At 40.0% G+C, this 13,919-nt stretch overlaps 1 protein-coding gene across 3 annotated transcripts in view; it reads left to right on the forward strand.

Annotated features, from left to right (window-relative positions):
- gfm2 (GTP dependent ribosome recycling factor mitochondrial 2) overlaps window positions 1–8,895 on the forward strand; it is a 52,282-nt gene extending 43,387 nt beyond the window's left edge. For all 3 annotated transcript variants that reach the window (XM_073048295.1, XM_073048293.1, XM_073048294.1), the window contains exons 20-21: window positions 2,065–2,247; window positions 5,586–8,895. In XM_073048295.1, the coding sequence (XP_072904396.1) occupies window positions 2,065–2,247; window positions 5,586–5,714 (312 nt within the window). In that variant the 3' untranslated portion in view covers window positions 5,715–8,895. The remainder of the gene's footprint in view (window positions 1–2,064; window positions 2,248–5,585) is intronic.
- The last annotated feature ends 5,024 nt before the right edge of the window (window positions 8,896–13,919 follow it).

Below are 13,919 nucleotides of genomic sequence, written 5' to 3' on the forward strand. Positions count from 1 at the left end.
GGTTCTTGAACCAGCAGGGATAACTTCACTCAACTTCACTTGTCCCATCATTCATAGGTTCACACAACCTATGGACTCACTGTCAAGGACTCTTTGTCTCATGTTCTCAATAGTTATTGTTTGTTTATTTATGATCATTATTATTTTTCTTTTGTATTTGCACAGTTTGTTGTCTTTTCCACACTTGTTTGGCCATTCTGTTGGATGTGATCCTTCTTTTATTCTATTATGTTTCTTGGATTTACTGTGTATACCTGCAAAGAAAATGAATCTTACGGTTGTCTATGGTGATATATATGTACTTTATTATTATTAAATTTACTTTTCTTTTTACTTTTTGACTTCTGGTATGGCCGCAATAAATAAGTGGATGAGCAATAATTTCCTAAAACTAAATGAAGATAAAACTGAAAAGTGTTTGGTTGGTTCCAAAGCCAAAAGAGATAAACTTCTTGGTAAACTTGAGAATTTGGCTCCCCTTGTAAAATCAGAAGTAACTAGCCTGGGTGTTATACTTGACTCAGATTTGAATTTTAAATCTCCCATAAAGAAAGTGACCAGAGCAGCATTTCTACACAGAAATATTGCAAAAGGTACATTTGTTACTGTCACATAATGATACTGAAAAACTAATTCATGCCTTTACAATGCATTTTTTACTAGCTTTCCAAAGCAATCGATTGGCAAACTTCAACAGGATGAGGAAGCACATCACTTCCATATTAGCTACTCTGTGTTGGCTACCTGTATCTGTTTGACATGAGTTTGAAGTTCTCCTATTTGTTTCTAAAGCTCTTGCTGGGCTGGGACCAGAGTATATTACAGAATCATTTTCATTTTATTATCCTTCCCAAGCTCTCATGTTTTCTTCTGCCAGCATCTTAAATTCAAAGGAAAGGTAATTGGCAGGTCAGCTTTTTGAACTACCCTCCTAAACTGTGGAATTCAGTACTTAAAACTATAAGGATATGCAGAATCAGTTGACACTTTTAAATGCCAGCTCAAAACCTATTTATTTAACATTGCTTTTAACTAACATCTTTTTGCCTTTTATTTTCATGTTTAGTTTTATTTTCTATTTTATTTTCATATTTGTACTTTCATCCTATTGTAAAACACTTTGAACTACATCATCTGTATGAAAAGTGATCTATAAATAAAGTTACAACAACAACACACACAAAATGCTGGTGGAACACAGCAGGCCAGGCAGCATCTATAGGGAGAAGCGCTGTCAACGTTTTGGGCCGAGACCCTTCGTCAGGACTAACTGAAAGGAAAGATAGTAAGAGATTTGAAAGTAGTGGGGGTAGGGGGAAATGCGAAATGATAGGAGAAGACCGGAGGGGGTGGGATGAAGCTAAGAGCTGGAAAGGTGATTGGCGAAAGTGATACAGAGCTGGAGAAGGGAAAGGATCATGGGACGGGAGGCCTCAGGAGAAAGAAAGGGGGGGGAGCACCAGAGGGAGATGGAGAACAGGCAAACAACCCAACATGCCAGGAATGGGGCAAGAAGGGGAGGAGGGGCATTAACGGAAGTTAGAGAAGTCAATGTTCATGCCATCAGGTTGGAGGCTACCCAGCCGGTATATAAGGTGTTGTTCCTCCAACCTGAGTTTGGATTCATTTTGACAATAGAGGAGGCCATGGACAGACACGTCAGAATGGGAATGGGACGCGGAACCAAAATGCTTGGCCACCGGGAGATCCCGCCCCTTCTGGCAGACCGAGTGTAGGTTTCAGCGAAACGGTCTCCCAGTCTGCGTCGGGTCTCACCAATATATAAAAGGCCACACCGGGAGCACCGGATTATTTATTGTTTTTTAGGATATAAAGCACTAAAATTTAAATTTTTGACTTTTATTTTTCAATACATCTTTTCTTTTCCACTCTTTAATCCTCATCTGTATCTTTATTTTACATTTGATTTAGTCAGTAAAGTGTTTCTACCTTATTGGTTAAGGGGAAACCCTTTTGTTTCCCTGCCTGCTCGGCTGGATATTCTTCAACTCCATTGCCTGATTTCAATATTAATCAATGTAACACTATTTTATTTGCATCCAGGCATTAAAGCAGGCTGGAATCCAGGTGCTTGAGCCTGTGATGAATCTGGAAATTATAGTGGATGAGAATCGCCTGAGTGTGGTGCTGGCAGATCTGGCTCAGCGAAGAGGAAACATTCAAGAAATTCAAAACCGATTAGACAACCGGGTTGTCTTGGCATCTGTGCCACTTGCAGAAATGATGGTAAGATATAACCACCAAGGAATAGCAAATTAGCTAAATATGCACTCAGTAGATAATGCGCTTGAAGGGATTTGTGGAATTTTAAACCAAAACTTTGAACGGACTAAAATTTCTGTTGGTGTGATTTTCTTGAAATTAATTGTTTGCCCTCGTTTTTCACTGTTAGCTTACCAGTCCCTCAGAGCAGTGACCTCCTGCTGGAAGGAAGTCTAACTGAATATTGAAGTCGTGTTGAAAGTTGAAAATTGAGTATCTAGTAGTGTTGAACAATAGGCTCAACACTTTGTGGTCTTCGGTCAAGATGCAAGTGGTTGATTCACATGCATACATGCACTAGAGAGTTTTAGTTTTGAGGAGAAATTGGATAGACTGGGTATTTTTTCCTCTGAATGGAGAAGACTAAGGGAGTACCTTGGTGAGGTATGCAAGATTATCGAGTTATGGCTTTTATATGGGAAATGTAGCTACACTCATGTTGGCAGGCGATTTGCCTTCGGTACATTTATCACTAATCTCCACATCTGCTGCCTGATGCTGGGTGATATAATTGCCCAACCAGTATCTTTTCATCGTGGTCCTTTGCTTTTCAATCGTTTTGTTAGCAGTTTTGCAAGTGAGTTGTGTTTGTTCTTTGTTCTCTCTCAGGCTAAAGTTCAAACTATTATATAAGCATTCTATGTCTTTAATCTTTCTGTCTCTGTTTAGATGAATGGCTTGGTATCATTTAGGAAAAAGGGAAAAAATCTGTCCAGCAGATCTATTTTAATATTATACCATTATCAAATTTCAAAATAAATGGCAGCTGATAAAGGATCTAGTGTTTTCCTGGTGTATATGATGAATAAACTTTTCTCAGGCTTCCAGCCAGGTACAGATATCAATTCTAACCGACGTTTCAGTGACAAACTCTACCATCTTTGTCAGGGATGATGCCTGGGCATGTCTAGTCTCTTGATACTTATATCCTTGTAGTCCGTCCCTCCTGATTGGTTAGTCCTCATCCATTCAGGTTTCTGCTCTCCCAACTTGCTTACAATCAAATTCCAGTTCTTATTTAGAAGAAGACCTTTATCTTTGTTATAATTCTTTTCAACTACTTTAATTTCAGTGCCTTCCTTTACCAGGCGATCCCAAAAGCCTTGGTGCAGTACAGTAGTTTTGTGCTGTCAAAGTCAATCCTATGGCCGTTGCGAATGCAGTGTTCTGCTACCACTGATGTGTTCCTTGGTGCAGGTTTCCACCGTGCATCGCCTGGCCGATATTCGCTGCTCTGCATTCACAGAGAATACTGTCAACGCCAACCATCCTGAGGCCCAGGTCAATTTTGACCTACAGAAGCTGTGATTTGAGCTTCTTTATGGGTTTCCAATAGATGCTATGTCTGAAATTACCATCCAGTTTCCGTCCTATCAGAATGTCCAGAAATGGAAGGCAACCATTCTTCTCCATCTCCATCGTAAATTGAACGTTTTGGTTTTATATTGTTCAGATGGTTGTGGATCTGTTGGAGTGCTTGGAGTCCATGAGGCCACACTGTGAAGGTGCCATTGACGAATCTGAAGAAACATTTGGGGCACAAGGACAATGAACTCAGGGGCCTTTCCCCAAAGTCCTCTATGTAGAAATTGGAAATAGTTGGGGACAAGGGTGGTCCTATGAACACTCCATCCGTTCTAATACAACGGAAACTGGATAGTAGCCTTGGACATGACAGAAAACTACTCACACAGACTGTCATCTCTCCCAACGTAGAGCGGTTCTTTCTACTTTGATTAACTGTGCAAAAACTATTTTGGACCCGGAGAGTCTCCCTGAGGAAATAAGATTACACATGATGTTCCCACAGAATGGCTCCAAGGTGAAGGAAATCAATCAGGCCCTTAAAAGGCCCGACGGAAAATCCAGGAAACCTAACAATGAGGAGGAACCCATTGCTATCGCCTGTCTTCCCTATTTTCCACAGTTTCTGGAAGGATTGCCAGGATCCTGATGAAATACTGGAGTAATACCATCCACAAACCCGTAAGGAAACTCAAATCACAACTTATGTGGGTCAGAGGATTCCCTGTGAATGCGTAGCAGCATATATCGTCCAGATGATGCATGGTGGAAACCCGCATCAAGGAGCACAGGAGACGTATCTGTTTGGGTTACCCAGAGAAATCAGTGGTAGCAGAACAATGCATTCGCAATGGCCATAGGATTGACTTCAATGGAACAAAACTACTGTGCCATGCCAATTGCTTTTGGGATCGCCTGATAAAGGAAGCCATTGAAATAAAACTGGAGGAAAAGAACTTTTAACAAAGCTGAAGGTCTCGCTCTAAGTAAGAACTGGAATTCAAGTGTAAACAAGGTGGGAGAACGGAAATGTTGATTGGATGAGGACTAACCAATCAGAAGGTACGGACTATAGGGGTATAAATAGCTCTGGACTGGAGATACCCAGGCATCATCGCTGATGAAGATGGCAGAGTTTGTCATTGAAACATCAGTTATAATTGATACCTGTACCCAGCTAGAAGCCTAAGAAGAGTTTATCAATGGCACCTGTTTATCAGCCTTAATCAAGAGAAGTGAAATGTGAGAAATCTAAGTGAAGTGAATGGAAACCCAGAGTGGGGCAACAAATGGCTCTGTGTCCATAGGAAGTAGTGCAGCACCAAAACCTGTGCTTCAATGTCATCAGAAGGATATGCACCTGCAGGAGGGCAGTTGTTTAATTTGGGGTTTTAGGACACCCTCTCATTCTGGAGGTGTATACCATGCCTGGCTGCATATGTAAACCAGACTCCATCCTGTGCCTTGGTAATTAGTTTATTGATCTCACATGTACCCAGATACAATGAAAAATTTTGTTCTGTGTGTCATCCGTACAGATAATTTCAAACATAGTATTCTATCCATACAGATCATCCTGAACATAAGTACATTGAGGTAATAGAAAGGGAAAAGCAATAGCAATTGTTACATGATAGATACAGAGTAAGTGCAGTGCAGGTAGGTGCAGGAGCCATGAAAAGGTATATTGAGACATAGAGTTTGTCTTTATTTGTACAAGAAGGTCATTCAATTAAGAACAGAAACTGCAGGTCAGTGTAGCATATGTGGAGAGAAGAATTTTCATTCCAGCTGTTTATGTTGTGTTCTTCAAATATATTTCACACTTCAGTAGTAAGCTTGCCTAATTTTGAAAACTTCAGATTTGGAAGGATGGGTTCAAATATATGAATGTTACTTTAGGTTTTAAAACATTGTGCTTATGTGCTATAACTCATTTTGCACACGATTAAAATGGCTGCACTTGATGACAAATCATTTCTTATTGATTGGTGCAGGGTTACTCAACTGTTCTTCGTACTTTAACCTCGGGCAACGCTACTTTCACTTTGGAGCTGTCCAACTACGAGCGGATGAGTTCACAAGACCAAAACGTACTTTTTAACAAGATGATGGGCACCATGTAAGGTCCTGTTCAACTGGAGAAACTGAGTAAGGACAGATACTGGAAATTGTACTGTAAAGGTGCACTTTCATATTAGAACTGAAAATACTTCACCTGCAGTATCACACGATGTTCCAGTGATCCTATTGAGGAAAAAGACATCATCTTCCTGGGACAGGTTTCAGATTAGATTGATCTATGATTCAAAATCCCCAATCTATGTTAACTAAGGTCATTGTCAAGAAGACTGAGGGGATGAGTACATACTGTTAGGAGTATGAGGCAGATCCCTTCAGGACATTTTCAACTGAATCTAAGGACCCAATAAGATTAATAGTGAAATTTTTTTACTGCTTTTATTTATATGCCAAAAGGGTCCATTGAGATAAAATTCAGATATTATTGTAAATGTTCCTTATTATTCCAAAACTGAAGTATAGTTTTAATTTTACACTTGAAGGTACAATTGTGGAAGATGTAATAGTATTCATGACTTTGCTCGTTGAGATTTAAATTCTCTTCCCAATACTTGAAATTTAGACACCTATAATTTACATTATTGAGCTAGAATGGACATAAAGCAGTATCTAAATGATGTTACTTTCAAATGCTATCGGTCATGTTTCATCACATACCTTTAAGCAGTTTACATTTACTATTCTAAGCATTTCAAAACAAATAAGGGCAGAATTTTCTTTCTCAGTTTGAATCACCAGACTAATGAAGAGTCTTATCCTGAAATGTTAATTGTCCAATTCCCTCCATAGGTGCTGCATGACCTGCTAAATTCCTCAATTTTTTTTTGCTCCAGATTCCAGCATGTGTAATCTCTTGTATTCAGTTGTCGAAAATAATGCTGGATGAATGATCAATTATTTGTCTGATTCGTCCAAACTCAATTCTAATTTCATTTTAAAGCAATTAAAACATTGAGCAGGGGAGAATTGAAATGTTGTTTCTTCTATATCTCCAGCATTTTCTCAGCTTATTCACTTGTGATGTTCTATTAATACAGACTTACTCTGAAAATTCTCTGAATAGATAGGCTGAAGAACTCAATGAGAGGTCAGCAGGTGAAGCTATTGGGAGGACTTAAAGCAGCTTGGAAGGAAGATGAGAAACTCAGAGGGAATTCGGATAGCAGGGAATTAGAGCAGAATGAGGAAGCTGGAAGTGTAGTAAGTGGAATAGGTGGCAAAGGATAAATAAAAACAGTAAAGGATGTCAAAGTACAAAAAGTTGTTTAAAAATGCCAAAAATAAAGCCCCCTACATCTGAATGCCCACAGCATTCACAAGGGCAAAGATCAGTTCAGTGGTAAGAAATGAGCTTGCATGGATGTAGAACTAGACTTAGCATGGTTCTGTCAAATAAATAACAAAGGATAGCAAATATTGCCATGAGTTATTTATTCACCATCAAATAGTTGTAATATTGGGCATGGCATAAATCTAATTAAAATGTGGTATCCGGCATAATAAAACAATCATAGGAGACTTTAAATATCATAGCTAAAACTTTTTCTTAGGAGAAAAACAGAATTACCATGAATGATTGTCCAATTACACTTTAAACATTCTTATCCAAATTAGCATCCAAATATAAAAACAATCTTATCATGTCATTTTACACATATTTATAGTCATAGAAATCACCCTCTTCCCCCACCCCCCCCAGGGAGTGATGAAAGTTTCTAAGAGGGTGGTGGAGGATGGGTGCAACTAGAGATTACTGGTTTAATTCAAGAAATGAATTAGTTACTATAAGCATTTGATTTTTAGTGCGTAATTGATTACAATGATCACGTAATCACCTCACTTCTTGTTAACTCACCATTCTCTTAGGCTTTGTTCAAAGCATGTTATGGTTGTTGAAAGACTATGTGACACTTATGTATTTGGTATTATCATGAGAAATCTGGACTAAAGAAATCACGTTATTTCTGGGCCCAGCCCACGCGTTATTGCTGTTCACCACTGTAGTATAGTGTTAGCTAGTACAATTCCCATATTCTAAGCACACAGTTATGCAATTCCTGTGAAGTGGGGTAAAATTCAGAATCTGACCTTTTGAATGGTCGTGGCTGCATTTCTCTAGCCCATGGCCCGACTGAAATATCGCTGCCCCATTTTATGTAACTTCAGGCAGATGGGCATGTTTTGCTTGAGGTTGGACTGAAACAATAGATGATTGACTGTGGTCGTTGATCCATAATGAAAATGGCAGAATCAGACCAAATGAAAAAGTGTAGACAGTATAGTGTGGAGTATCTGAAATATAGATTTATACCAGCACCAAGCAACCACTAGCAGCCAATATGACTGTTATGCAAACAAGTTTTTCAAGTGAGGTAGTGAAACTGTCCGGGCTTCTTGAACATTTGAAGAGAATACACTCTGATAAAGCAAACAAGAACTTGGCTTATTTTCAGCCATTTCATGCAAACTTTCAGAAACAAAAAAAAAGCAGTTCAAAGCATGTTTTTCCAGCACCTCACAACAAAACAGTGTGCTTGACACAACATTTCATTGCTCATTGCTAAATCTGTAAAGCCCCATACAACTGGAGAAAAATTGATTCTGCCAGCAGTAAGGGAGGTTCTGAGTACTGTTTTGCATAAATCTCCTGACCAAGTAATTCAAGTGATTCTGCTTTGCAACAATTCTGTTCAAAGTCAAATAGATTAAGTGTCTTGAGAATGTGGAAGACACATTGTGCAACATACTCAGGACAAAGATTTTGCTCTGCAGTTAGTTGAGTCAACTTTGCTTGTGTTGAGCATTCATCAATGGAATGTTAAGAAATTCACTACGCAACTTTCAATTAATTGAAACTCGGACTTTGTTTTTTGCACAAACAGCAATATAACTATGTTGACCCTGGGACAAAAACTTAAAATGTGAATCCTATTGTTCTCTCTACCAATATTCACTCAGACCACCTTTCCAATTTAAAATACTGAAATAGGGGATCTTCCGTTGGCCAGACGATTGATTATTTCTTCTCTCAGCCTGTGGTGAACTAGATATACCTGTCTGACTGCTCCTGTGGCTCCTCCCACAGACCCTGCTGACTGCTCCTGTGGCTCCTCCCACAGACCCCTGTATAAAGGCGACTGTGGGCTGCTGCTCTCCCTCATTTTCCCCAGGATGTAGTGCTGTTTATTCTTCCAGTCAATAAAAGCCGATATCTCACTTCCTAAATCTCAGCGTGTTATTGATGGTGCATCACAGCCAACGGCATGGGAGTTCTTCCTTGTGATAGTAGGTCCCCAAAAAGAGTTATCGCTGGCTTGTATTTGAAAACCTCTGCTTTTATATTCATTAATTACTAGTTCAAATGTTGCATTTCAGCATTAGTGGCTATGGGACATCTGCCTGGCCTTTAACACCTTCTAATTGGCTCTGGTCCAAGTCAGCATCCATTTATTGCTCTGCTTTCCACAAGTGACAATTGGTAATTTATGGCTCTTTGTTCTCTTCAGTAATCAGCTCGAATCACTCAGAGCAGACACAGACCCCAACATTCACAAACCTGCGTGTTATATCAATGAACACCTCACAAATAACTTCTTATTTAGAAATTTTCTCTAATCCAGCAGATTACCTGGAGCATCATTATGTCAACTTTTTTTAAAAATCTAATTTAGCCAAGCAATATTAGTCCACAAAATGGAGGACAAAGTCATTTCACAAAATGGCAGCCTCCATCTGCTTCAACCTCATGGCAAGAACAAAGAACAAAGGTTTGTCTGCTCCCACTGTCCTTGGGTGATTGGAGTTTGACGTTTTCTTCCATGTTTTAATTCCTCAATAGCCAATCTTTCCTTCTTGGTTATATTTGCTTAATTAAAGGTGAAAGCCTGATTCATAGGTTGTTACTTTGAAGGGGACTATAGACAAATACAAAGGAGGAGTCAATGTTTTGGGTTGTTGAAAAATTTTTCAAAGAGAACGACATTCTACTAACCAATATTCTTGCTTGTACAATGGATGGGGAACTATCAATGACAGGATGCCATGGTGGGGTTATAACTTCCATGAAAAAAGCTGTAGCTACACATTCACTGTGTAACTCACAGACAACATTGTGTCACAAAAACCAAAGTGATTGGATGCACAAATTATTAAATACTGTTATCACAGCAGTAAATAAAATCACTTTTTTATTGATGAAACGTGGTGGAGGTAAGCTCCCACTGCCTATTAAATGCTCCCAATGCATGTGTCTCAAACAAGCCTCTGACAACCATGTGGCTTAGCTACTAAGCCTGGCAGAACCATTTCTATTGAAATGGAGAAGGAGCAAAGGTAGGTTACTGGTGTTTTAAAACCAGTTGCTTTGGGCAGATGGAACTCGTCAGCCGAAGTTGGCAGCTCCTCTAGAGGAAGGAAAACTCCGATCTAAAACCTCTACTGCCTTGTGGCTATACCCACTAATGAGGGGGCTGTGGGAGTAAACCCCAAAGTAAAATCTGGAACTGTCATCCCTAAGGCAGTCCTACGTTGAGTTCAACGCCAACTGGCAACTCCTGCGACACCGCTGGTACCAAACTGTATCAGTCTCTGCTGTTCCTTTGTGTTCATCAGCTGTGCGGAGAGGTGGAGCCTGCTGCATGGGCAACAGCTTGTTCTCCCTGGCTTGTGTACCACGTAGACAGCTAGGACACAATATCCATGGTCAACCCCTACCAACGGAGGGCCTCATAAACAAAATCAAGTCCAGTGCTCTCAATTCTCGACTGTTTCAAGGGCTTTGTATTGAGAATGAACAGTTTGAACACTTGCTGTTGCACACAAAATTCAGATTGCTCTTAAAAGGAAATTGTGAGACTCTTTTATGCGCTTTTTGAAACTGATAAAACTCTTTGAAGATTCGAATGCTTCATTCAGTAATCAACTCAAGAATATTAGACGTGACATTGCTTATTTGTCATAAATATTCATAGAGTTTAATGAGCTGGCTTGCCCACAGAAGGCAAAGAGTGGTTGTAGACAGGTTATATTCTGCACGGAGGCCAGTGACCAGTGGTGTGCCTCAGGGATCTGTTCTGGGACCCCTATTCTTTGCGATTTTTATAAATGACCTGGATGAAGAAGTGGAGGGATGGGTTAGTAAACTTGCTGATGATACCAAGGTTGGGGATGTTGTGGATAGTGTGGGGGCGCTGTCAGAGGTTACAACAGGACATTGATAGGATACAAAACTGGGCTGAGAAGTGGCAGATGGAGTTTAACCCAGATAAGTGTGAGGTGGTTCATTTTGGTAGGTCAAATATGATGGCAGAATATAGCATTAATGGTAAGACTCTTGGCAGTGTGGAGGATCAGAGGGATCTTGGGGTCTGAGTCCATAGGACACTCAAAGCTGCTGCACAGGTTGACTCTGTGCTTAAGAAGGCATACGGTGCATTGCCCTTCATCAATCGTGGGATTGAGTTTAAGAGCCGAGAAGTAGTATTGCAGCTATGTAGGACCCTGGTCAGACCCCACTTGGAGTACTGTACTCAATTCTGTTCCCCTCACTACAGGAAGGACGTGGAAACCATAGAAATGGTGCAGAGGAGATTTACAAGGATATTGCCTGGATTGGGGAGCATGCCTTATGAAAACAGGTTGAGTGAACTCAGCCTTTTCTCCTTGGAGCAACGGAGGATGAGAGGTGACCTGATAGAGGTGTACAAGATAATGAGAGACATTGATCATGTGGATAGTCAGAGGCTTTTCCCCAGGGCTGAATTGCCTAGCATGAGAGGGCATAGTTTTAAGGTGCTTGGAAGTAGGTACAGAGGAGATGCCGGGGTAAGTTTCTTACGCAGAGAGTGGTGAGTGCGTGGAATGAGCTGTCGGCGGCTGTGATGGAGGCAGAAACGATAGGGTCTTTTAAGAGACTCCTGGATAGGTACATGGAGCATAGAAAAGTAGAGGGCTATGGGTAAAGCCTAGGTACTAAGGTAGGGACATGTTCGGCAAAACTTAGTGAGCTGAAGGGCCTGTATTGTGCCGTATGTTTCTAAATCAATCTTCAATTGCAAGGAAATTATGCAAATCTTACCAAAGTAAAATCGGTCATCTCTGCATTTCTGTTCAAGTTAACCCGACTTAAGTCCACCGTCGGAAGAGAAAGAAAGAATACCAGATGATGATCTTCAAGTATATTGTGCCCACCTGGGTGAGACTGCATAAAGACCGATCAGGGAGATTTCAGAATCTTGATCCAAATACCAGATCAGATAATCAATCTATTCCTAAACACTTGTAATGAGGAATTAACAAAGCGGATGGAGGAAGAACTGCTGTCATTACAAAATGACTGAGCTGAAGCCTAGATTCAAAAAATCATACTAAGACTTTTGGTTGCAGAAAGAAATCTCTGAATGTTATCCTGCACTGTTGAAGAAAGTCGATTTTCTTTATTGCCTTTCCAACATCATATTCAGAAAAGCACAGTTCCAGTGCAGTTGCCCAATTTCTTTCAAATCATCAAAACAAACCACAAACTACTGAACATGGGGATCTGAGACTCCTGAGTGACATTCAGCCTGATGTTGTGAAGTAGATATTACTGCACCAAGCTCTTCCATCTCATTCAAAGGTAAAAAAAAACACATGGTGATGGTGAATAGTTGGACTACTAATATATACTCTAAAATTGTTGATGAAAATTGTTTTTATTGTAATTAAATAATCTAATTTTGTTTGTAGCTTTAAATAGGTTTGAATCATTTTTGCAATTATTTGTCACTGCTTTGAATTTGCACTTCCTATTTTATTTCACTGTGCATTTGTAAATCAAATTTCTTTATAATTTTCATGTAAATACCCAGAAAGGCAGAGAGGTGCGCTGGGGATGGAGTCTGGGAGCCAAGGGGGTGGTAACCCAAAATTATTTGAGAACTACTGATCTAATTGATTCTCTTAAGCATGGTGATTGTATCTGAGTCTATTACCTCCACTGCTGGCATGTTCCAGATATCAATCACTCAATGTTATAGAAAAAATTTAATCCTTTTTCAAACTCACTCGTCTCTCCTAAATCCTGTACCTTATTTTTGATGCCCCTGTTCCAAATATCTACCCTATATGTGCCTCTTATAATTTTACAATGTATACTTCTTTCAGCCTTCTTCACTCCAGGGTAAACAAAAGCAGCCTATCCCATCTCTCCCCATACTAAGATCGCCCATTCAAGCATCATTAGGGTGAATCTCTGCACTCTCTCTAGGACAACTACTTCTTTTCTATAGTGTGGATTCCAGAAATGCACAAAATTCCAAGTGCAGTCTAAACATTATTTTATAAAGTTGTAATATTAAGTCACAATCTTTCCATTCTATCCTTGACGAATAAAGGCAAGCTTGATGCCTTTTTCAAACCCTTTCTGTCTTGACACTTTCTGAGAACTATGGGCTTGAATCCCAAGATGCCTCTGTCGATCAACATTTCTTAGTACCCTAGCATTTACAGTGTGTCCTACCCCTATCTGACTTCCCAAATGCTTCATTTCCAACTGTGAAAACTTCGATAAACTGATCAATATCCTGCTATAGACAGTATTCCCCGCTGTTGACAACACTACTTGAGAAGGAACTTGAGAACATAAATTGGAAGCAGATGTTCTCAGGGAAATGCACAGCAGAATTCAGGGAACATTTGCATGGTGTTCTGCATAGGTATGTTTCATTGAGGCAGGGAAAGGATGGTAGGGTAAAAGAACCATGGTGTACACAAGATGTAGAAAATCTAGTTAAGAAAAGAAAAGGTTCAAGAAACTAGGTACTGTTAGAGCTCTGAAAAATTACAAGGGCGTAAGGAAGGAACTGAAGAATGAAATTGGGAGAGCTAGAAGGGGCCATGAGAAGGTCTTGGTAAGCAGGATTAAGGAAAATCCCAAAGCATTCTACACATATGTGAAGAGCAAGAGGATGAGCCATGTGAGAATAGGACCAATCAGCAGTGAAGAGTGGTAAGGTGCATGGAACCGGAGGAGGTAGCGGAGGTACTTAATGAATATTTTGCTTCAGTATTCACCAGTGAAAAGGATCTTGGGTTGTGGGGATGAGTCACAGCGGACTGAAATGCTTGAGTATATAGCATTATGCTGGAGCTTTTGAAAGGTATTAAGTTAGTTAAGTCATCAAGGTATGACGTGTTGTTAGGCATGACAGCCCTAACAACAGCAAGGGCCAAACTGTCCCGGGCCATCAGAGGGGCAAAGCGTGCAAGCG

This window comes from Hemitrygon akajei, chromosome 6 (assembly GCF_048418815.1).
Source record: "Hemitrygon akajei chromosome 6, sHemAka1.3, whole genome shotgun sequence".
In the NCBI taxonomy this organism is placed as follows: Eukaryota; Metazoa; Chordata; class Chondrichthyes; order Myliobatiformes; family Dasyatidae; genus Hemitrygon; species Hemitrygon akajei.